The sequence below is a fragment of the Pelophylax lessonae genome, assembly GCF_965119305.1.
Source record: "Pelophylax lessonae genome assembly, chromosome: 8".
Taxonomy (NCBI): domain Eukaryota; kingdom Metazoa; phylum Chordata; class Amphibia; order Anura; family Ranidae; genus Pelophylax; species Pelophylax lessonae.
In genome coordinates, this window is record NC_138775.1 from 262,234,886 (window position 1) to 262,259,641 (window position 24,756).

At 45.4% G+C, this 24,756-nt stretch overlaps 1 protein-coding gene across 1 annotated transcript in view; it reads left to right on the forward strand.

Moving 5' to 3' along the window:
- Positions 1-24,756, forward strand: part of USP33 (ubiquitin specific peptidase 33) — a 138,641-nt gene that overhangs the window by 85,989 nt on the left and 27,896 nt on the right. The window contains exons 16-20 of the mRNA XM_082265321.1: positions 4,180-4,225; positions 10,311-10,491; positions 10,591-10,717; positions 12,979-13,148; positions 13,449-13,530. Of these exons, the coding sequence (XP_082121447.1) occupies positions 4,180-4,225; positions 10,311-10,491; positions 10,591-10,717; positions 12,979-13,148; positions 13,449-13,530 (606 nt within the window). The remainder of the gene's footprint in view (positions 1-4,179; positions 4,226-10,310; positions 10,492-10,590; positions 10,718-12,978; positions 13,149-13,448; positions 13,531-24,756) is intronic.

The following is a 24,756-nucleotide window of genomic DNA, read 5'->3' on the forward strand; positions in this document are numbered from 1 at the left end:
CTGTTTGCTCTAGCGATTGAACCACTTGCAATAATGATTAGAGACTCCCCCTCTATAGTAGGTTTTCGCCACGCTACTAGGGAAGACAAGATCTCTCTGTATGCCGATGATGCCCTACTGCACCTGGGAGATTCTGAGGGGTCCCTGCAGGAGGCCATGTCCCACGTTTTCTGGCTTCGCCATTAATTGGGACAAGTCGGTATTGCATCCTCTGGATCCCCTCCCGACGGCCCCGGCCGTCTGCAGTCTCCCAGGTTCAGGTGGTGTCCACCATTAGATATTTAGGAGTCATGATCTCTGCTAACCTTGCGGACTATATTTCTTTAAATCTCAAGCCCCTCCTTCTTTGATTTCGTGCTAAATGCGTTAGTTGGAGCAAGCTCCCCCTTACTGTTACGGGTCGGGTGAATTTATTTAAGATGATCTGGGCACCTCAATTACTTTATGTATTACATAACTCCCCGGTCTGGATACCTAGGTACTGGTTTGATAAAATAGATTCCCAGTTTCGAGCACTCATTTGGAGAGGTGGTACGGCTCGTTTAAAACTTGAAACCCTGCAATACCCTAAGGATAGGGGTGGGATGGCCCTTCCTCATACACAGATGTACTTTTTCGCAGCTGCAGCATTTCACGGGATGGGAGCTCCCTACTTGTGCAAACCCTTCCCGGGATCTACTTGCGCTGCCTGACTCAGGATATACCTCTTTCTCTCAGATGGAAGGGGGGTTTCCTGGCCTACCTCCACACTGCCCTAGTTCACAACTTCTTGCTCGACTGTGGAGGGTGGTAAAGCAGGTATTGGGCCTCTCTGGCTTCTTTGCTCGCACCCCTCTGTGGAATAACCGCTTTTATGGAGAATTAGCTAGGTTGGGTACCTTCCCTGGGTGAATCCAAGCTGGCGTTAAATATTTTTCCCAGCTGTTTGGCCCAGCTATTAAACCTCTGGCTCAGTTACAGTCTGAGTTTCCGCAGCTTAGAAACTGTAGATATCAATACATGCGTTTACTTCATGCACTTCGGAGTCAGGGCCGACACACCCCACTGAGGTTGATTGAATCCCCATTTCTGGAATCCATTTTTAGGGACAGGGAGAAGAAAGGTATAATTTCTAGAATGTATAATACTCTGTTATCTTACCTGCAGGACTCTTCCCTGTTCCCCTGCAGGACGAAGTGGGAAAGGGATCTTGGTCCCATTGTTGGTGATCGATGGGAGCAAATACTTGAGGCAGGCCCTCTGGTCTCTGTATCTGCTAGTCATAAACTTTCTCACCTGTTTGTGTTACACTGCATCTATAGAACTCTGCGACAACTTCACGCGTGGGGTAGAAGTCATTCACCCCTGTGTCCCAAGTGCAAATTGCACACAGGTGATTTTATTTGCATGCTCTGGAAATGCCCCAAACTGGTACGCTACTGGCAATTCTTGGTGTCCTCTATCAATCAAGTTTATCAGGTTCAACTTCCATTGGATCCGCTTGTGTGTTTGCTGGGAGGCTTGGACGAAACACTTTATCATCCGCACATCTATGTGGCTCTGCTCAGACTTTTGTATTTGGCTAAAAAACTTATTGCTAGATTGTGGATGTCCCCCCAGCCCCCCCGCTGGTGCGCAGTGGATCCAATCTGTCAACTCTATTCTGATACGTGAAAAACACACTTATTATCACAGGAAAGCACCTTCGAAATTTGAGAGCATCTGGGGTTGTTGGTTAGCCTCCCCTGCGGTGGCTCCCCCTCAACTAGTGTTAAATCGCCTGCTTCTATAGTGGCGGTGAGCATGTGGCGGCTGAGATGATAGCAGCAAGTTCTGTTTGGTTTGGTTTAATTGTTTCCTCATGTTTTGTTAAGAGTTATGTATGGAATGGCATTATTGCTTTTCTTTTTATTATGTTCACTTTGCGCTGGAAAACATTGTACTTTGAGACTGCCTATGGCTGTACCTTTTTGTTAAAGTGATCCATGGACTTTTAGTGCAATGTGTTACTACCTTTTGCCATTCTCAATAAAGCTTTCTTTGATTAAAATTGATTAAAAAAAAAAAAAAAAAAATACACCTATGATAAAAAATTATAGACCCTTAATTCTTTTTAAGTGGGCAAACTTACAAAATCTGCAGGGGATCAAATAATTATTTCCCCCACTGTATTATACATTAAATCGATAAAAAGATATATAAACGTTGGTGTATGTTTCAACATAAAGGCAAGATTCCACAAAAAAACAGATGCTGGTATTGATCTTGGGGCTTTTCATGACGCAATGTTCACTTCTTTGGGAGACAATAGAATCGGAATATATCTGTGGCTGTTGGTGCTTCTCCATGTCACTTACCGATTGGTGAACATTTTTGGTTACATTTTAGACTCTTGGTCTGTGAGTACCGTATATACTCGAATATAAGCCAACCCGAATATAAGCAGAGACCCCTACTTTTACCACAAAAAAGTGGGAAAACTTATTGACTCGAGTATAGGCCTAGGGTGGGAAATGCAGCAGCTACTGGACCCAACTGGACCACCACGAGACACAAAACAGGGGCTGCGGGCATGGTACAGGAGATGGCGCAGGTCATAGTACAGGCATTGCACAGGTCATGGTAAGGACATGGCACAGGTCATGGTACAGGTATGTCACAGGTCATGGTACAGGCATGGCATAGCACAGGTGATGGTATAGGCATGGCACAGTATGTACAGGCATGGCACAGTAGGTATAGGCATGGCACAGTAGGTATAGGCATGGCACAGTAAGTACAGGCATGGCACAGTAAGTACAGGCATGGCACAGTAAGTACAGGCATGGCACAGTAAGTACAGGCATGGCACAGGAGATGGAGTGCTGCGGGCATGGTACAGAGGAATGTCCTGTACCATGCCCCCAGCACTGCATGAGGAAATACAGGGGCTGCTGAGGAGTCTCACTTACCTGTCAGTGAGGTGCCGTCTTCGATTTAAAAATCGCGCCACCCGGCGCCGCCAATACGTCACCGCAAATGCGCCGCCGATGCTCGGGAAAGGCCGAACACATTTGGCTATTCCCGGGCATGCGGCACATGCGCAGTGACACGTCGGCGCAGAGCGGCGCCATTTTTAAAAAGACACTTTAGCCAGTGACTCGAGTATAAGCCGAGGGGTGCATTTTCAGCATGACAAAACATGCTGAAAAACTCGGCTTATACTCGAGTATATACAATATGATATTTATCATAGGGAGTGGATTGTGAACTTTCAGCCAAACCTTGTTTTCTATATGGGTATGTATGTGTTTTTTCTTTATTTACTACTATGACATGGTCTCACCAGAGATATTTGGATTCTATTGTCTTCTGAAGAAGTGAGCATTGCTTCATGAATTGCGTCAGAATTATTTCCAGCGGTGCAAACAATTGGCCACTGCCCCCACCTATAACTGGCCTTTACAGCATGGAGCATATGGAAGGGTGACACGTCAAAGAAAACCATAGAAAATTCCCAGCTCAACTTACCAACCAGCCTGCAACCACCCAAATTATTCTAACAGTATGCATTAAAAACAGGAGTTTAATTTGCACACATTTGCAAATACATGCGTAATATGCAGAGCCACTTCACAGCACCCTAGTATTCTCTGCAGTCCTAACTCTAAATTATATGAACCTCCACAGTGGAAGCACATGACTTAAAATGGATAGGCAGAGGGCAGGTGAGCCTGGAGGGAGCCCACCCCTCCTTAAAGGCACAGGGGTGCACTGGAAATTCCAGCACCGGTTTACTTGTTTTTCTGTTCAATTTTACCGTTATGTGGAAACCGACACCAAGGTTTATTTATCTTTTTATTGCTTTGATGTATGATATATGTACTATCCACCTTATTTTTAAATTTAATATGGAAAAAAGATGTACAATTTTATGTATTGTGGTAACTTTTTGGCGCAACTCAAAACAGTCCCATGGGCATTCTTAATTTTCATAGATATCTCTTGGTGTAGGGACTGCATTCCACCCACATCTCTGTACTCCTGGCCATTTACATTTTATGCCTTGGCCCAATGTAAGTATACATTTTCCTTGCCTGGCCTATCACTGTAGTAGCCACTGCAAGTCTTAAAGGGAGCTATGGATTTGGGTATGTCCTTTATAGTCTGACAAGTGCTGCACTGATTTTTGAAGATTTTTTTTTTTCATTCTTTTTGCAGGTTAAGAAATGGTGTCAAGTTTTGCAAAGTGCAAAAATTTCCCGAGGTGAGCTTTTTAAAACTTCCTTAAAAATATTACACATTCTCTGCCAGGGAATCAGCATGTTATGTCTTTAGACAGTCTTCCCCAGCTGTTGAACACAACGACCACCATGCTTTTTGTCTGGCAGCTGACAAGGCATGCTGGGATATGAAGGATGTCACTCTAAAGATGATCACCTGAATCCTTATTACAGAGATGGGTTTTAAATTTGCCCTGTGTGCATGCAGTTTGAAGTCATCTTGTCCACACTCCCTGGACTCTCCTTGCTTTTTGCCCTCTCAACCCCTTTGTATCGCCTGATCGCCTGAACCCAGTTTTGCAACTTTGACATATGTTAGTAAAAGTTTATGTATTGTCAAAATGACTTGGTGTATCCAGGTAAACTATATTTTTTTTTTTCCCCCTGGGAAATTTACCCTTTATTTGGCAATAAATGCTAATGGATAGATCTAGACTTTTTTTATTTTATTTGTGTGTGTGTATATATACATATATATATGCATGCACCCAGGGCACAGGATGTGGAAACAAGGCTAAAAGACTCAACTATGCACTAATACAGCATTTTTTCACACCTGCCTAAAACATTTGTACAGTACTGTGTGTGTGTGTGTGTGTGTGTGTGTGTGTGTGTGTATATATATATATATATATATATATATATATATATATATATATATATATATATATATATATATATACACTGTATCTCACAAAGGGGAGTACACCCCTCACATTTTTGTAAATATTTTATTATATCTTTTCCTGTGACAACACTGAAGAAATGACACTTTGCTACAATGTAAAGTAGTGAGTGTACAGCTTGTATAACAGTGTAAATTTGCTGTCCCCTCAAAATACCTCAACACACAGCCATTATTGTCCATTTTAAGGGGAAAGCTAATTTACACTGTTATACAAGCTGTACACTCACTACTTTACATTGTAGCAAAGTGTCATTTATTCAGTGTTGTCACATGAAAAGATAGAATAAAATATTTACAAAAATGTGAGGAGTGTACTCACTATTGTGGGATACTGTGTGTGTATGTACACACACACACATGCAACAAATGTTTTAGGCAGGTGTGAAAAAATGCTGTATTAGTGCACAGTTGAGTCTTTTTTAACTTTGTTTCCACATCCTGTGCCCTGGGTGCAGAAAAAGGACAGCAGGTGCTCTGGACTGATGAGTCAAAATTTGAAATGTTTGGCTGTAGCAGAAGGCAATTTGTTGGTGAAGGGCTGGAGAGTGGTACAATAATGTGTGTCTACAGGCAACAATATGCATCAGCATACATACATGCATCAACAGTGAAGCATGGTGGAGGTTCCTTGAGTTTGGGGCTGCATTTATGTGGAGTTGGAGATTTGGTCAGGATCAATGGTATCCCCAGTGCTTAGAAATACAGGCAGATACTTATCCATCATGCTATACCTGCAGGGAGGCGTGTGATTGGCTCCACATTTATTCTGCAGCAGGACAACCACCCTAAACATACAGCCATCCATTATTTACCTGCAGTGATAAAGAAGTTACTGTAGAAGTAGAGTTACTCTTCCAACTACTGAAATTTAAACGACTTACAGTACTCTGCAAAGGTTTTAGGCAGGTGTGAAGTAAGCTGTAAAGTAAGAATGCTTTAAAAAATATTTATTTTAATTGTTAATTGCAAAGTGAGTGAAAGTCTGAAATCAATATTTGTTGTGACCACCGCCATTTGGCTTCAATCCAGCATCTATTCTTCTAGGTACAGTTTCACACAGTTTTTAAAGGAACATCTTCCAATGTGTAAGGGAAGTAAGCATAATTTTTCTTTCATCTGCTGTGTTGAGGTTTCTTGGCAGCCCACTGCGTCTACGGTCCTTAATGTTGCCTGATCAATGGTGTCCTCAATGCTGAGAAATTCAGGCAGAAACTTAACCATCGTGCCATACCATCAGGGAGGTGTGTGATTGGCTCTAAATTTATTCTGCAGCAGGATAAGGACCCCAAACATAAAGCCAATGTCATTAAAGCGGAGCTCCAGTCTATTGTAATCAATTTTTTTTATAAGCTTCCCAATGATTGTTAGTACTAGTACATTATTATTTGGATACTGTCCTAACTGACTTCATGCTTGTTATTTGTAAATCTGTAATAACTTACATGATCTTGGAAGTAGGCAGGGGCCACTAAGGATGTTGGCATCTGAAGCCCGTTCATGTGTTTTTCCGGGATAAGGTGCAGCTGGCTACCCAGCATGCACCTCCTGATCTCGCACCCGGAACATTATTGCCACTGAACGGCTCTTCCTCTTCCAGACAGATTGCAATAGCAATGGCGGCGGGGGATGTTTCCGCTCCATTGCTAGAGCAACCTGTCAATCAGGACATCCCGGTCCCCCCGTTCGCATCATTTTCAGTCTGGAAATAACGTGAGATTTCGTCACTAGGCGATTCGTAAGGGCTGCTGGGATACATGACGCCGCTATCCCAGGAGCCCTTGCCAATCGCCTACTGACATAATCGTCTAGGTGGACGCAGCCGGAAGTGCGGCTGAAAAAAGATGAAAACAGGTATTTCCATACAAAAAACAGTTTACATTGGTAAAAGCATTTTTGAAGGGGATAACATACATAGCAACTATATAAAATGGGTGGAACTCCGCTTTAAGAACTATCTTCAGTGTGAAGAATAAGGAGTAGTCATGGACGTGATGGTTTGGCCTCCATAGAGCCCTGATCTCAATGTCATGGAGTCTGTCTGAGATTACATGAAGAGACAGAAGGATTTGATTCAGCCTACATCCACAGAAGATCTGTGGTTAGTTCTCCAAGATGTTTGGAAAAACCTACCTTCCGAGTTCCTTCAAAAACTGTGTGCAAGAGTACCTAGAATAACTGATGCTGTTTTGAAGGCAAAGGGTGGTCACACCAAATATATGATATGATTTGGATTTCTCTTCAGTTCATTTATGCCCCGTACACACGTGCAGATTGTCGGCCGAAAATGTTTGGCCGCTGAACGATCGGCCGATTTTCAGCTTGTTAGTATGATGCTTCCGACAGCCGACAGCGCACTTTCGGCCAAAAAGAATCTGTCGTGCAAGCATTAAAATTTTTGTATGCCGACACCAGAGCGGCCGATTGTTCGCCAGTCAATACAGAATTCGGCCGACAGACAGCAGATTTGCAAGACTGGGCATGCTCAGAAAAGAAAAAACACAGGGAAAGTTAACCATCACATGACATCACTTCTGCAGTCGGCTGTAGTCGGCGGACAAAATTCTTGTGCAGTCTTTTGCACTTTTCAACAGACACGACAGCCCGGGAACAAAAGACGGCCGATCGTTCGGCCGACGATCTGCACGTGTGTACGAGGCATTACTTTCTATTGTGTTAATTGATAAAAAAAATCCCTGAAAAAAAAAAAATTAATTTTTAACACTTCTATTTCTGAAAGAATTCTAAATATACAGGATTTTCACACCTACCAAAAGCTTGTGTATTGTGTAAATTGTGTATGTTATATGTTGTTTGGACCCAAGGTAGGGCCAGGAACCAATAGTGCATGTTTTTTTTTTTTCATCTTAACACACAAGCACTAAATAAAACCCTATGTTTAATTATGCCTAAAATACATTGACTTTACACCATTCTTCTCCTCTGATGTAGGAGTAAAAGGATACAATGCATCCTTTTCTCCATTCAGAGGAGAAAGACAGTAGGGGGGGGGGGGGTTTATTAAGTAATCACTGTGATAGACAATCACAGGCTGTCACTGCAATCTGGAGCTAGAGCTGGTCCTCCCAAATCCCAGTCATTCATACTAGACCAGGAACTGTTGGTGAGCATGCTTACAGCACAGATCCCTGTGCATATATGTAGTGCCTTGGAAGCAGGCCCACTTTCTCGACACCGCTTATATGCGTGAGCTTGGCATAAATGGGTTTAATAATCTTCTGAATGCTAGTTTTCTAGGGCTAGGATGAAACCATAGCTCCAGCTTTTTTCCCCACTGGGCTGCTGGCCTTGTACTTCTGACATCATACTGATCATCCACAGAAAGGTCCTAGTCATTGCTAGTGTGTGGTATAGAGTACAGGCCTCATTTCTCTTATACAAGCACAGTGCAGTTGGGATTTACACATTTTAGATAATTATGGGGAAAAATAGAACTATGGCCTTTAAACCAAAGTCTGGAACATCATATTCCAGGCAGTGTGAAGATAGTAAAGTATACTAACCTCTTTAATCCGTGTCCACAGATTTCAGTCTTCAATGTACTGTTCCATGCGGGCCTGTATTTTGTACATAGCTGTCTGTAATGGGGTTGACATTAGTGAGGTCAGAGGTGAAAAGAAGTTGAGGAGTGCACATGACCCCTATTATGATGAACAGTAGATCTATCAGAAGCCAACAGCAATGAGCTGTTAGGTTTGGCTGACTTTGAAGTATCAGACACTGAACTGAAGATGGTTTCATTGACACTAAAAAAAAAAGCTGTTTATCAGACTTCATTTTTCTAACTTGAATATTATTTAACAGGACCAGCCAAGAAAATGAAAGCTAAGAGAAGCCCCAACCAGAATGGATTTCTCAAGTATTAGGTGTAGAGGGGTAGGGCTTAGCCACTCGCTGGATCTTAACTGCTGTCTGGGACTCTAAATTTCCTTCCAAGGCTGGCAGGCTAAACTTGGCTTTTCAGCTAAGGTACTGTTGCCCTCAGTTTGTAATTATTTATGTTTGTGGGGCAGCCTTTTTTTGCTCAATACAACTGTGTCCGGGTTGTGGTTTGTCAGTTCTCTTTCCCCGGTAAGAATCTACCAGGTAGGATACAATAATAGACTTGCTGCAGTCATGGACTGCCCATGGTTTTGCTGGTAGTCAGAAACCATGTTCTTGGCCTAGTTTCTAGATCACATAAGGGTGCTTAGGCTGAATTAGGTTATCATATATATAAACAGGAATGTCTGCTCTCAAAAAAGTCTATAAAGTGGTGGGCAACGCACTGGCTTAGTTGTTAGTACTTCTGCCACGCATCACTATTTGCGTGAAATTTGCATGTCCTCTCTGTGCTAGCGTAGTTTTCTAACGTGTGCTTTGGTTCACACTGAAAAGACATGCTGGTAGATTAGTTGGCTTTTGTCTAAAAGTTGTCCCAGTATATTATTCTACTGAGCACACCCAAGATGGCAATCCCCGTAATTAATTTGAGAAAGGCTTTGAGTCCAAGGGAGAAAAGTGCTATAGAAATATAAATGAATGCTAAATATAATATATAATGCTAAATAATAAATGATAAATATTACAAAAAAGTATATATATGTGATAAATTAATGATAAAAATATCAAAAGTAATACGAATGGTACAATTGCTGTATTAAAGTATAACTAAAGGCAAATAATTTTTTAATTATCTATTGTTGAATAGAGTGGAGAGGAATTAGAACACCTGCCAGGTTTTTATTGCTTTCTGTGCCCCCATTAGGGAGATTCACCCTCTCGATTTTGTCCTGTTTACGATTATCATCGAACCTGAAAGTAAAAAAGAATCCAGAATTTTGGGTTGTTCCCAAAGGGGAATTCTTCCTATGGGAATACTAGTTCTGGTGACAACCAGGGATTCCATAATTTGGGAGGGCTTTCTTTTCACTTCCTTTGAATATGATAAGGGAAGTGAAGGGAAATCTTCCTAATGGGACACAGATGGCAAAAAAAAGAAAAGACACACAGGTCATAACTCTCCCTATCCAAATGGAAAAAAAAAAGCTTTCTCCTTAGTTCTAATTTAGGGAAGAGTGATGTCTTTAGCAATAGGTTCAGGTGATACAGTAATTCAGTGTTCCAAATGAATATTTAGGGAAGCCACTTGGGCTGTTGACAGCACCAATTTACCTAAATAGTGAGGCAGAAATATGCGAATTCTCCTAGATAGCAGTCATTTCTGGTAAGCAATCAGACCTTTTCGACCCACAAGGAGGAATCTGGGGTAGAGTTTTTTTTTTTTTTTTTTTTTTTTAAATCACACGTGGTTGATAAATATGATTTTAAATGGTTTATTTTTTATTTTTGTTATCCTAGTAATATGATTCTTCTTTTTGTAGATATTGAGTATACACCTGAAACGTTTTAGGCATGAGCTTATGTTTTCAACCAAAATCGGTACTCATGTATCGTTTCCGCTGGAAGGTTTAGACCTGCAGCCCTTCCTTGCTAAGGAGAGTCCGAGCCAAATCGTAACTTATGACCTCTTGTCTGTAATCTGTCATCATGGCACTGCCAGCAGTAAGTACTTTTAAATAGGAATGGATGCATCCTGTTGTCATGAGTACAGCCCTTGTGTGTACATAGTCTTCTTATACCTTCGTTTAAATCATTGTCCAGGTGGCCACTATATTGCCTACTGCCGCAATAACCTGAATAACCTCTGGTATGAGTTTGATGATCAGAGTGTCACTGAAGTGTCTGAAACGACCGTACAGAACGCTGAAGCCTATGTGCTTTTCTACAGGTAAGTACTGTAGTTCATTTTTGTTAAAGTGAGTCTTTCACCACAGAGCATGCCTTATAAAAGAAGCCTATCTATACATACCTTTCAAGTGTCCTGTATTTTGAAATTCCATCACTTCACTGCTCCCTGTCTGCTAAAGGGGTGCTCACAGGAACGTATATGACATATAGGGACTGATTTACTACAAATTAGACGGTGCAAAATCTGGTGCAGCTGCATCCGCTTCCAGGTTTTATTGTCATAGCTTAATTAAACAAGCTGAAGTTAGAAGCTGATTGGCTACCATGCACAGCTGCACCAGATTTTGCATATCCAGTATTAGTAAATCAGCCCCATAGCAAATATTCATGTAATGCAACTGGTTTCCCAATTTAATGGATCTGTCATAGTTCCGCTGTAAGAAGAGATTGCTTCTCTGGGGATACGGAGGCCCTATGGAGGCGCCCTTTCTGAAATAAAAAAAAAACCCAAGAAAAGGAATTCCCAATCTTAAAGAAAATTATAATATAAGGGGTATAGAGAGCACTATATAAACAAGCTTTGGGTATTACCTGAATCAAAACCAAAGCAAGAAAGTTATTTTATTCTCAAAAAGCCTTTATATTTTTATTTTTTTTCATTTATAGGTATACAAGTAGGCACTTAATCAAGGATTCTGTGCCTACCTATATACCTACCCTTTTTCTTGTGTTTGCACTTCCAAGTGTTCCACACAAATTAGAAAATATAAAGCGCAGAGCTGTTTTGTCTGTGTACAAATGCATTTTCCCAATATTTATTTACCATCAAAAAAGAAAAAAACTGTCCCGCTCACAGGAACATACTTTTGCATCATGTGTATTTTCATGTAATGCAATGGTCACAAGTGGCTGGTTACCTAATGCTGTACTTCTGTGGATCACAGGAGTGCAGTTCGTTCTGCACTCCTTTAACCCATTCTCAGTAGACAGCAGCTGAAGCCCGCTGTCTGCTGATGCCACAGAACCAGTCCAGGCTCTGGCAAGAACGCAACCATGTGGGGATCGGGATCCACCCACATGGCTGGACTGGCACCCAGCTCAGCCTCTCAGCGAACCGCTGAGAGACTGAGCCAGCCGCTCCTGCCCCCTCCGCAGCTCAGTGCTTCAGTGAGCTTGGGGCAGGGTAGATAGCGGTGACTGAAAGTCAACAATTCTTTGCTCAAGGAGCTGTGAGAACTAGTGTGGGGAATTTTCACCCGAATTTTCAGGGTTTTCGGCAGGTGTTCGCCGTGCCGAACGCCCTTCAGTGCACTACACAGTGCATTTTGCACCCTGATTGGGCAAAGCTTTGCCTACTCAGTGCGCAGTATAAGCTGGTTAAGGATAAAGGCCAGGAAGCAGGCCGTGGTGTCCTTAACCACCGATGAGTCATCAGCTGTCAATGGGTTTCCCCACTGACAGCTGAGTAAAAAATAAAAAAAATTGCCAGTTAAAAAAAAAAGAAAAAAACTGCGTAGGATCCCTCCCCCAAAATCCATACCAGACCCTTATCCGGGCATGCAGCCTGTCAGGTTAGGAAAGTGAAGGGGTGGTGGGGGGAAGACAAGCGAGCACCCCCCCCCCCCTCCTGAACCATACCAGACCACATGCCTTTAACATAGGGGGGTGGGTGCATTGGGGCTCTACCCCCCCACCCCTAAACACCTTTTCCCCATGTTGATGGGGACAAGGGCCTCATCCCCACAACAAGGGGGCCCCCAGATCCTGGTACTCCCTATGTGAATGAGTATTGGGTACATAGTACCCCACTCATTCACCGAAAAAGTGTCAAAAAGTAATAAAAACACACACAGTTTTTGACAATTCTTTTATTAAAAAATTAAAAAAAACAATGTCCCCCGATGTAAATCCATCATCAATCACAACATTACTTGCATATAAGCCTTCAAAATGGGCACTTTTGATTTTTCCTGTTTGGCTCCCATAGACTTCAATAGGGTTTGCCATTCGGGTTAGAACTTTTCCCCTTTTCGGGAGTTCTGCTGCGAACCGATCAGGGTGGTGTTTGGCCCATCTCTAGTGAGAACCAAGCGATCTGCGTTGTTTGATGGCTCGGTTCTCAGTGTTAGAGTGGGCAGGGGACACATGAAGCATCCAGGTAGGTAAGTATGATTCTTAAACAAAAAAACTCATACTTCTCTTTAATGGATCTGGCACAGTTCTGCTTTAAAAAGAAATTGCTGTGTTCTCTGGTTGCAGTATCCATATCCTCACTATCGCTTTTTTTTTTTTTTCCCCCAGGAAGTCAAGTGAAGATGCTCAGAAAGAGAGAAGAAGGGTGACCAGCCTACTAAACCTTACAGAGCCCAGTCTTCTGCAGTTCTATGTCTCTCGCCAGTGGCTCAATAAATTTAAGACATTTGCTGAACCTGGCCCCATATCCAATAATGATTTCCTATGTGTGCACGGGGGTAAGTCATGGCTATAAAGATGCATCTTTTCTTGCAGCTCTGGGATCTTGGTTTCAATTCCATACAAGGGACGCTAGTTTGTACAGTCAGCTTAATTTTGCGTGGGCCTGATACTGTTACCTAATGGTATTCGCTTAGGTTTTTTTGTTGTCTAAAATTAAATAACAAAAGTGAAACGTTTATTGTAAATGAATTCTAGAAAGCTTGTCTAATCCTGCAAAGTCGATTTTGCATGATTCTGTTATATCGGTGTCACCTGACAACAATCAGTGTTTGATTCTTTCTTTGGTTACTTCCTAGGTGTTCCTCCACGTAAGGCTGGCCTGATAGAGGACCTTGTGGTGATGCTTCCTCAGAATGTATGGGACCATTTATATAGCAGGTTAGTGCCATATTAATTACCATTATGCTGAAATGTTTTTAAATGAACTCAGGGAAAGGCTAAATACGCAGGTATATATTTTAGATGTAAATTCATTGCTTCTTATAAACAATAAATGTGACTTCTCTTTCGTTCACTGACGGACACAGCTTCAAGTCTTCAGACCATTGGGCTTTATACTGTCTCTCTTTAGGAGTAGGAGTAACCTTTTTGGTTACGCCCCTGGGGCAGTCCCAGAGGTTAAACTATAACTTCCTGCTGTAGTACTCCAGTTTTTTTTCTGCCTAGTCAGGAGTAAGGACCTGGCTCTCTGCTGGGATCTGCGGTCCTGGCATTTTTTCCTATTTAAATGGAATTGTTTAGTTTTTCTTTATTATTTTTGTTCCTGTGTGTGAACTACAATCAACTGTTCCTGTGGGAACTACAATCAACAGCCAGACTGGGCGACGCACTGCATAATCTAGATCCTTATGGCCTTCCCAGTCTGGCCTGCGAGCGCGACCCAACTATTAGCTCCGCGCTAGGTTGGCCGCGACATAGCCCCACTAGACGGGGGCCGGCTGGCGTGTAAAACATCTCGCGAGGTCGCATAGGCCTGGTCACGACATCAGTCACGATCAGAGTTGCAGCGTACCTCCGGCCGCAGCACCCCCATTCCAAGATGGTGTGGTAGACTGCTGGGAGTGGTGACCGTGGTATGGTGAGTAGTGTCCCCCCCTCCTTTCCTACGGAATTGTTGGGGTGCTCGCGGGCCCTCCCTGGGGATAGTTGGCCCCTCCTGTGTCCTTCCTCCCCCTCATACTTTTCCCTTATATTAAATTTGATTATTTTTTAATTAAGTTTCTTTACATTGAAAAGACTTCTCTCTCTGATTCCACAAAACCTCCCGCAATATCAGGCACATACTTGATGGTCCTGCCAACCGAACAGTTAGTGTATCGCTTCCGTTATGTAAGAGAATACATGTCTGCATTGTCAAACTTGCAGCTGCCTTACCAGTTTGTGTTCCAGTGCGATCTAGGAATGCAGGGAGTGGGCAAGGCTACCTACTCCCTCCCACCGTGCCTGGAAATATCTCTTGTTCTCCACACCTGACCGACTGCCTAGAAAACTTGAAGACCCTGCAAAAAGCTAATTGAATATCTTTTTCTGAGATATGAAATAGCAGTTTGCAAGGTGGGGGTGTTGGGTATAATTTGTTAGTCTGGAGATTGACTTTAAAGCAGAATTGTTTTTTTTTTTTCTCTTTTTTTCATTATAACATGTTTATTGGTTTTTATGCATAAACAGTTACAGTAGTGTGTTACTGTTTAACAATCCGAGACAAATATAAGAAAGCTACATAACTAAGGCTCCATTCACACCTGAGCGTACGTCTCCCCCTCCCCACCACCCCCTGCGAGCAAGAGCAATAATTGAAAAATAAAGCAAGAACTCCTCTGTAACTCCATATAGGTAACTGTTAAAAATGTTTAGGGCGTCGCCTATGTAGATTTTTAAGTACCATAGTTTGTCGCCATTCCACGTGTTCGCAATTTTCAAGCATGACATGTTAGGTATCTATTTACTCGGTGTAATGTCATTTTTCACATTATACACAAAAAAATAGGCTAACCTTACTGTTTTTTTTTTTGTTTTTTTTTTTATTCATAAAAGTGTATTTTTTTAAAAAAAAAATTTCATTTGAAAGACCGCTGCGCAAATGCCGTGTGACATAAAATATTGCAACGATCGCCATTTTATTTTCTAGGGTCTCTGCTAAAATATATATATATATATATATATATATATATATAATGTTTGGGGGTTCTAAGTAAATACTGATTTTAAGCAACAAATGTCAGAAAAACCCCATGCTGTGAGCCCCTGTAATTTTTCTGTAAAATTCGATGCAATATGGCTATCTGGAGGAGTGAAACGCGTTGGGGGCGTGGCCTGCCTAGGGTCCAGGGTGATACTGCCAATTGTCTACACTCAGCATGTCTTGTTCTTATGTGCATCTCCTGGGATCTTCTGCTCTTATCTGGAGGCATTCTGTACTCAGATTGTGTACAGAAGGCCCCTCAGGTATGTCATTTCCTGTTTGTATGATTGGCTTACTGATTTTCCCAGAAGTCTGCAGTAAGATACAGATTCTATTTTGAGCATCCCCTGCAACAAAAAAGTAGGAATCTGCAACAAAGTTTGTTAAAATCCCTGCAATGTACATAGATCACCGTGAGGGGAATATTTCTCTTACGTCCTCTGACAGTCGCCACCCACTCATACAGTCTTCACCAATGGGTATTGACCTCTTATCCACAGGAGCAAGCTAGGCATAAGACTTGTTAAAAACAAAGTAATTTACATAGACACACCTGTAGGGGGTTGTCCCACTGGTCCAATACCCCCCTGCTATCAGCCTTCCCAACTCAGTTTGTCTTCTGCCTAGTTAAGGAGTAAGATAGGCTATCCCTGTGCTGGGGCTACGGTCTCAGCCTTTCTTCTATTTTGTTACTTTTATTTTCTGCAATGTTTTTCTTTGCACTACTAGCTTTTTATTTGTTATGCGCTTAGTTAGTCGGTTCTCCGGAAGACTACAACGTTTGCGGAGCTGGGAATCGGACTGATCGTCCTGACATTTCAGGACAGAGGATCTTAGGGAATCCCAGCCCACCATCGAGCGTTTAGCAGGCTATGTGTGCGCCCTGGCCTAGCAAACGACCTGCCCCTGTCCTCAGGGGCAAAAGCTCGCGAGGTGGCTACCTCGCTGGGATGCCTCAACATACGGTTCTGACCGTGCGACGCATCCTATTCTTGGCTGCCGCCCCCGCCATCTGGGGTGGGGGGTTCCCGTGATCTGGAGGCACCCACGCCCTTTGAAGCGGTAAGCAACTTCTGTGTGGGGCCTCTGTCTAGGGATTACATTATGCTGTGTCTGTCTCCCCTCATGTCTGTTTCTGGGGCTTGCATCCCTCCCGGTCCCTGCGGGGGCTTCTAATGCATGTTATGCTGTGTGGGGATACCTACCCCTGTCTGCACTGTTAGCGTGATTTGGGGGTACAGTCATGGTGGGGCGGACCGCTGCGGTGTAACAAGCGCGGGGCTGCCATTTTAGGTGTGGGCAGCTGCTGTGGCCTCACTGTGGGCACTTATACAGCTCCTCTGTGTAGTGTTTTGGCGCCTTCGGGTGCCATCTTGCGTGTGAAAAAGTGTTTTCTCCTGCACATGTTCGGCGGGCATTTTCCCCGGAGCCTTCCATTCATATACATAGGCAACCATTTTTCCTTAGGCTAACCTTGTTGATCCTCTAGCGGTATGACATCACTTCCTTCCCTGCATGAAGAGAGATCGTTCAGCAGCGCGGTAACACTCCTGGGGGTCCTTTTTGCTGTTTTTTTGGGGATATTCCTCTGCTTTCTGTGTCTTTCCTCTCTCGGTGGGATACTTTAGATTGCAGTACATTGCGGTGGGCTCCGCAATCGCATCTTAAAGGGCCAGCGTCCTTGTACTTGTCATGGAGTCCCAGGACAGCAAATTTCCCCCAGCCTTGGTTAATGATTCAGGTACTCCTGATTCTTCTCCTTCTCTGGCTGCTGCACTTGTTACTTTAGCGTCCAAGGTGGACTTGTTGATGTCAGAACAGGCTTCTAGAAAGAGGATTAGGCCTTTGCCTTCCTCTGATTCTGAATCTGATATGGTTGCCCTGGACAGTGTGCCCCCCTGAGGGGTCTCGGTCCTTTTCTTCTGATGGGGAGGTGGAGGAGGATGATGGGGATAATTTTTCCCCTGAAACGTCCAAAGAACGCGCTGCTGTGTCTGCGCTTATTGTTTCTATTAAGGATACACTTTCACGAAACGGGAAATGAACAATGGCGTAATTTAAAGCGCCCTTTTGTGGTACCAAAATGGTTTCGGTTCCGTTACCCTTTCGCATCTCCTACGGATTCGTGATGGACCGAGTCCCCTAAGGTGGATCACACTGTGTCCAGGTTGAACAAAGCCACTCTTATGCCCTCTGAGGATTCTCCGGTGTTTAGGGACCCTACAGACAGGCGGGTGGAATCTCTTGCTCGCCACGCTTATACGGTGGCAGGCTCTTTGCTGAAGCCCATCTTCGCCTCTGTTATGGTTTCTCAGGCTGTGGCTGATTGGGCCCGGGTGCCCAAACGCACTCTAGAGGCGGATTCCGCCCCTCTGACTACTGTGGAGCTGGTGGATCAGATGCATCAGGCGGTTCTGTACCTGTGTGATGCAGCCTTTGATGAGGCTCCTCTAGTAGCATGGCTATCTGGTGTCGCGGTGCTAATCCGTCGTCTGGTATGGCTGAAGAGCTGGTCGGCTGACCAGTCCTCCAGGAAGACGGTGTCTGACATTCCTTATGCGGGGAATCGTCTCTTTGGGGAATCCCTGGACGAATTGGTTAAAGGGGTCACTGGGGGCAAGAGCACTCTGCTGCCCCAGAACCCCAAAGGAAAAGTTTTCCGCGGTAAGCGGGGCCCTTATTTTAAACCATATCAGGAGTCCTTTCGTGCCTTCAAGGCGCAGGACAAGGGGAAACCCTTTAAGGGCCACGGTGGTCAGAAGAAGCCCTGGGCGGGCAAGCCAAAACTAAGCCACGCTGGCTCGGCAGGTCCCGCCGCCTCAACCTGAAGGGACGCCCTCACCCGTTCCAGGGGTGGGGGGGACGTCTGCGTGGTTTTCTAGAATCATGGCTGTTCCTGATTCCGGACAGGTGGGTTCAGGAAATCATTAGATCGGGATACAAGATCGAATTCCTTTCGCGGACAGATTTTTTGACCCCAGATCGATTGACCCCAGATCGGTTGCTCGATCTTCATCGGGCGGTTCAGGATCTCCTCGCCCAAGGGGTGGTCGTCCCGGTGCCTCATCGGGACAGGTTTCGGGGGTTTTACTCGAATCTGTTCACTGTGCCCAGAAAGGAGGGCAAGGTACGTCCGATTCTGGACTTAAAAGCTCTGAACCGATTTGTGCGGGTTCAAAGGTTCCGCATGGAATCCCTCCGTTCGGTGGTGGCCTCTTTAAGCCCGGGAGATTTCCTGGCTTCCATTGATCTCAAGGATGCGTATTTACACATCCCTATTTTCGAGGGTCATCAGAGGTACCTCCGATTCGCAATCGCGGAGGAACACTATCAGTTTGTGGCGTTACCTTTTCGGTCTCGCTTCGGCTCCAAGGGTGTTTACCAAAGTGCTGGCTCCTGTTCTGGCCCTATTGCGGGCGCAGGGGATTGCGATCTTGGGGTATCTGGATGATCTCCTGTTAAGATCGAGTGCCAGCCGAGCTCCAGGAGTTCGGGTGGACCATCAACGTTCAGAAGTCGACCTTGTCCCCTTCTGTTCGTCTCCCTTACCTGGGAATGGTTCTGGACTCTGCCAAAGCAAAAGTCTTTCTGCCGGAGGACAAGCTCCGGACTCTGCAAACCGAGGTAAGGTCCCTCAGGGACAACAAGTCCTCATCACTCAGGACCTGCATGCTGTCCCTGGGGTTGATGGTATTGGCCTTCGAGGCGATACCGTTTGCACAGTTCCACACGCGATCTCTTCAAGCGGAGATCCTGGCCAGGTGGGACAGACTTCCTCAATCCTTGGAAAGGAGGATATCCTTGAGCCGCCACGTCAGAGTGAATCTTCTCTGGTGGCTTCAGTCCCCGGCTCTGACGGAGGGGAAATCCTTCCGCCCGTTGTGGACGGTGATTACCATGGATGCCAGCCTGTCGGGCTGGGGTGGCGTGCTGGGCATTCTGTCTGCCCAGGGCACTTGGTCGGAGGAGGAGTCCTCCCTGCCGATAAACATCTTGGAACTGCGAGCGATCAGGCTGTGCTTGTTCCGTTGGTCGAATCGGCTTCGGGGTCGCCCTGTGCGGGTGTAGACAGACAACGCCACTGCGGTGGCTTACATCAATCACCAAGGGGGCACCAGGAGTGCCCGGGCGGCCCAGGAGGTGACCAAGATTCTGGCTTGGGCCGAGACTCATGTCCCAGCGATTTCGGCGCTTCACATTCCGGGTGCGGAGAATTGGCAGGCCGACTATCTGAGCCGCCAGACCCTGGACCAGGGGGAATGGTCCCTCCACCCGGAGGTGTTCCGGATGCTGTGCGCGAGATGGCGAACCCCAGATGTGGATCTGTTGGCATCTCAGCTAAACAGCAAGGTATGCAGGTTCGTGGCAAGAACACGCGACCCTCTGGCAGACGCCTCGGATGTGCTGGTGGTGCCTTGGCATCAGTATCGCCTGATGTACGCCTTTCCCTGAGTCAGTTGTTGTCCAGGTTCCTTCGCAGGTTGGTTTCGGAACCGCAGTTGGTGATTCTGGTGGCCCCAGACTGGCCGCGCCGTCTTAGTACGCGGACACCATACAACTGGTCGTCGAGCCTCCGTGGCGACTCCCCTTACTGGACGATCTGCTGTCTCAGGGGCCGATCTTCCATCCTGCTTTACGGTCGCTGGCTTTAACGGCGTGGCTGTTGAAAGCCAGGTCTTGAGAGATCGGGGTCTCGTCGGCGGTCATTCCTATCGTGCTCATGGCTAGGAAGGCCTCGTCCGGTGAGATCTATTACCGTACCTGGAAGGCTTATTTTGCCTGGTGTGAATCCAGGGCCTTCCTCCAATCTGGTTTGGACCAGCGTCTTGCGCTGTCCTCTATTAAGGGCCAGTTATCTGCCCTGGCGATCCTTTTTCAGTGCCCCTTGGCATCTAATTCATTGATATGCACCTTTATTCAAGGAGTGCGTCATTTGGCTCCTCCTCGGAGGGCACCTTTACCTCCTTGGGACTTGAACTTGGTCCTGTCCGTTTTAAAACGTCCTCCCTTTGAAAACATCAGGAAAATTTCTCTGCCTCTGCTGACGAGAAAGGTTGCCTTTCTGGTGGCGATCACATCTGCTCGCAGAGTGTCGGCGTTGGCGGCCTTGTCTTGCCGCTCCCCTTACCTGGTGGTTCATAGGGATAAGGTGATCTTGCGACCTAACCAATCTTTCCTTCCTAAGGGGGTTTCTGATTTTCACCTTAACAAGGATATTGTTTTGCTTTCGCTGTGTGTGAATCCTAAGCATCCTAAGGAGTGTGCCTTGCATTCCTTGGATGTGGTCCGGGCGATCAGGGTCTACCTGTCGTCCGCTGAATCCTTCAGAAAGTCGAATTCTCTTTTTGTCCTTCCTGAGGGACCTCGGAAGGGTATGGCTGCGTCTTCGGCAACCATTTCTAGATGGATCAGACAGACGATTGTACAGGCCTATTCGATTAGGGAACGAGTAACGCCCTTCCCTGTCAAGGTGCACTCTACCAGAGCGGTGAGTGCGTCCTGGGCTTTCCGGCATCAGGTTTCGGTGGCCCAGGTGTGCAAGGCGGCGACTTGGTCATCTGTGCACACCTTTTCCAAATTTTACAAACTTGATGTTCTGGCATCAGCAGATGCTTCCTTTGGCCTCAAAGTTCTGTTTTCGGCAGTGCCTTAAGGGGGCCCTGGTTTTTGCAGGTCCCTGGCTGTTGGGGTTGTTTCCCACTTATAAATACAAATGTGGGTGCGCTGATAGAAGTGAAGCTGCTACCTGAACTATACCTAGTGAAAATAATGTTGAAAAAATAGGTGCGCTAAACAAATGTGCTAAATAAATTGCCGTGTAGGCACATATGCACAATGAAAACAATCAAGTTACATAAATGGTAGTGAAAAATCAATAAGCCATGGTGAACGTGATGCAATAAGAAATTGAAAAACCCAAAACAAGTGCAAAAACTTATGAGTCTACAAAGTCCAATTAATGAAGTCTTCACCAAAATGTGTGTTGTGAAAAATTGTGAGAAATCGACTTCAAGTGATATTTCCAGTGCTGTGAAACAGTGATTCCCACCACCGACAGGCTTTCCTCCTTACCAGATGAGATAAGGTTAGGCGCAGAGAAAAAACTCAAATAAGCCGGTTGGAAAGAAGGAAACTTTCACTGCAATTCCACCCTGTGAGATGACTCAATTTGGCCTCTTACCAGATGGTGTATATATCAAAGGCACAGGAAAATCTCCTAAGTGGATGTCCCTTCTGCTGATCGGATACCAGTAGTCGCCTCGGCTAACCACATGCGTCCGTTTTCTTATTGAACTCCCCAGGATGTCTCCTCTGCTGCCACTTCCACCAATGTCTCCTCCTAGAGAGGAGACATTGGTGGAAGTGGCAGCAAAGGGGAGGAAGTAGAGAGGAGACATTGGTGGAAGTGGGACAGCCCCCTACAGGTGTGTCTTACTTTGTTTTTAACAAGTCTTATGCCTAGTGTGCTCTTGTGGATAAGAGGTCAATACCCATTGGTGAAGACTGTATGAGTGGGCGGCGACTGTCAGAGGACTCAGAGAAAGGAATTTTACGGTAAGATTTTACAAAAATTACGTTTTTTTTCTCATCAAAAGTGGAGTTACTCTTTAATCAGCCAATTGTTACTTTTTTTTTTTTTCTACTAAATGCAGCTTGTCAATCAAATCATACGAGCAAAGGGTAGAACTTGGAGCAACCATATTGTCTGTGCACTGATGGGCTCTGCTTCTTATATATACACTGTTTAAAAAAATTAAAGGATCACTTTAAAAACACATCAGATCTCAATGGAGAAAAATCTCATGCTGGATATCTATATTGGTATGGACTGGGCAATGGGTTAGGAACGAAAGGATGCCACATCGTTTGATGGAAATTAAATTTTATCAACCTACAGAGGGCTGAAATCAAAGACATCCCGAAAATCAAAGTGGAAAAAATTATGCAGCAGGCTAGTCTATTTTGCTGAAATTTCATTGCAGCAACTCAAAATGATACTCAGTATTTTGTATGGCCCCCACGTGCTTGTATGCATGCCTAACACCGTCGGGGCATGCTCCTAATGAGACGACAGATGGTGTCCTGGGGTATTTCCTCCCAGATCTGGACTCTAGGGCATCACTGAGCTCCTGAACAGACTGAGGTGGAACCTGGCGGCATCAGTTGGACCGAAACATTTGTCCCAGAGGAGTTCTTTTGGATTTAGGTCATGTGAGCGTGGGGGCCAATCAATGGTATCAATTCCTTCATACTCTCGCCGCATGAGGCAGGTCATTGTCATGCACCCGGAGGAACCCAGGACCCACTGCACCAGCGTAGGGTCTGACAATGGGTCCAAGGATTTCATCCTGATACTTAATGGTCAGGGTGCCATTGTCTAGCTTGTAGAGGTCTGTGTGTCCCTTCTTGGATATGCCTCCCCAGGCCATCACTGACCCACCACCAAACCGGTCATGTTGAACGATGTTATGGCTTCTCCAGACCCTTTCACGTCTGTCACATGTGCTCAGGGTGAACCTGCTCTCATCTGTGAAAAGCACAGGGTGCCAGTTGCAGACCTGCCAATTTTGGTGTTCAATGGCAAATGCTAATCGAGCTCCACGGTGCTGGGCAGTGATCACAGGGCCCACTAGAGAAAGTCGGGCCCTCAGGCCACCCTCATGAAGTCTGTTTCTGATCGTTTGGTCAGAGACATTTATACCAGTGGCCTGCTGGAGGTCATTTTTGTAGGGCTCTGGCAGTGCTCATGCTGTTCCTCCTTGCACAAAGGAGCAGATACCTGTCCTGCTAATGGGTTAAGGACCTTCTACGGCCCTGTCCAGCTCTCCTAGAGTAACTGCCTGTCTTCTGGAATCTCCTCCATGCTCCTGAGACTGTGCTGGGTGATACAGCAAATCTTCTGGCAATGGCACATATGATGTGCCATCCTGGAGGAATTGGACTGCCTTTGCAACCTCTATAGGGTCCAGGTATCGCCTCATGCTACCAGTTTTTTTTTTTTTTTTAAAGCCCGTAGCGTGTGCAACACACTCAAAAGACTCCACCCGGTGCATAAAAAAGTGCACACACACAAGGTGAGAACACAAAAAAGCACAGGGTGTGCGAAATCGAATGGTCTTCCCTCCGAAGAGGTAGGACCCGAAACCTCAATCCCCCGGGGCGCAAGACTCCTGACAGGGACATAAGGTACTCATGGTCTGTCTGGCCGAAACCAGACAGACCCCGTTCTTCAGGGGGACTGCCGAAACAGCCCCCACCGAGTACTAAGTAGGGCTCCCCCGAAGGGAGACCCCATGGGAGAGGGCGAACTAAGCCAAAAGGCCATATCCACCCCCTCCCAAGACTTAAGGCAGGGCCCGAGGACCCACACACTCCAGTCTGTGCAAATAAAGAAAAAAGGTGAAAGTGCAGGTGACAAACTCCAAATAAAAGGACAGACAAAACATAAAAGTGGGGAAGGGGAAGTGGGGAAAGTGCAATGGTGCCATGTGAGGAACCAAGGCAGGCCTTCCAGCCGGAATAAAAAATTCCTCTGGTGCAAGCCAAAAGGCCTGTCCCAAGAGGCAGGTGTGAAAAAGGTGTGCATAGTGCAGTGACCAAGGTGCCAAAAGAACTCACAGCGAGCTGCCCCTCACCAGTGAGAAGTTAAGGCACCCCTGGGCTGCCACCCCAGGGGCACTTACACTACGGGCTCTTTCAATCTCAGCCCCCGGCCAGACCGAGTGTAGCCTATCCCCACCAGCTGACATCAGAACCTGGACAGCTTAGAGAGAGCTTACCTACAACTGGGGACAGGCTCGCCACAAAAGCCAGATCAAAACCCAGGAGAGAAAGCCCTCCCCTCGCCATCCTGTTCCTCAGCCCATTACATCCAGGAGCAGTTCCACCGGCCCCCCCGAACCGGCTTCCCGCTCCCTTCAAACTGGTTAGGACAGTTCAACCCATTCGAATCAGAAGGCAGCGGGCCCCACATGCTTTCCCAGATGACCTACTTCCCATACCTCAATACTCAGAGCGCTCCGGGTTTCGGTCATACTGGTACTAGCTAAGGCCCATACCAACTGATAAGAACAGATACTACACTTGATCTTAGCCAAAAGGCCGAGGTAGCCTCATGCTACCAGTAGTGACACTGACCCTAGCCAAATGCAAAATTGGTTAAAAACAATCAGAAAAGATGAGTAGGGAAAAGAGTACTCTACCTGTAAAACCATTCCTGTTCTGGAGATTCTCATTGTTGCCCATTTAGTGCACCTGTTGTTAATTTCATTCACACCAAAACAGCTAAAACTAATTAACAACCCCCTCTGCTACTTAACTGACCAGATTTTTATCCATGGAGTTTAATTGACTTGATGCTATACTCTGAATAAAAAGTGTTTTTTAATTTTTTTTAAGCAGTGTTTACAAAAAGTTTGCTC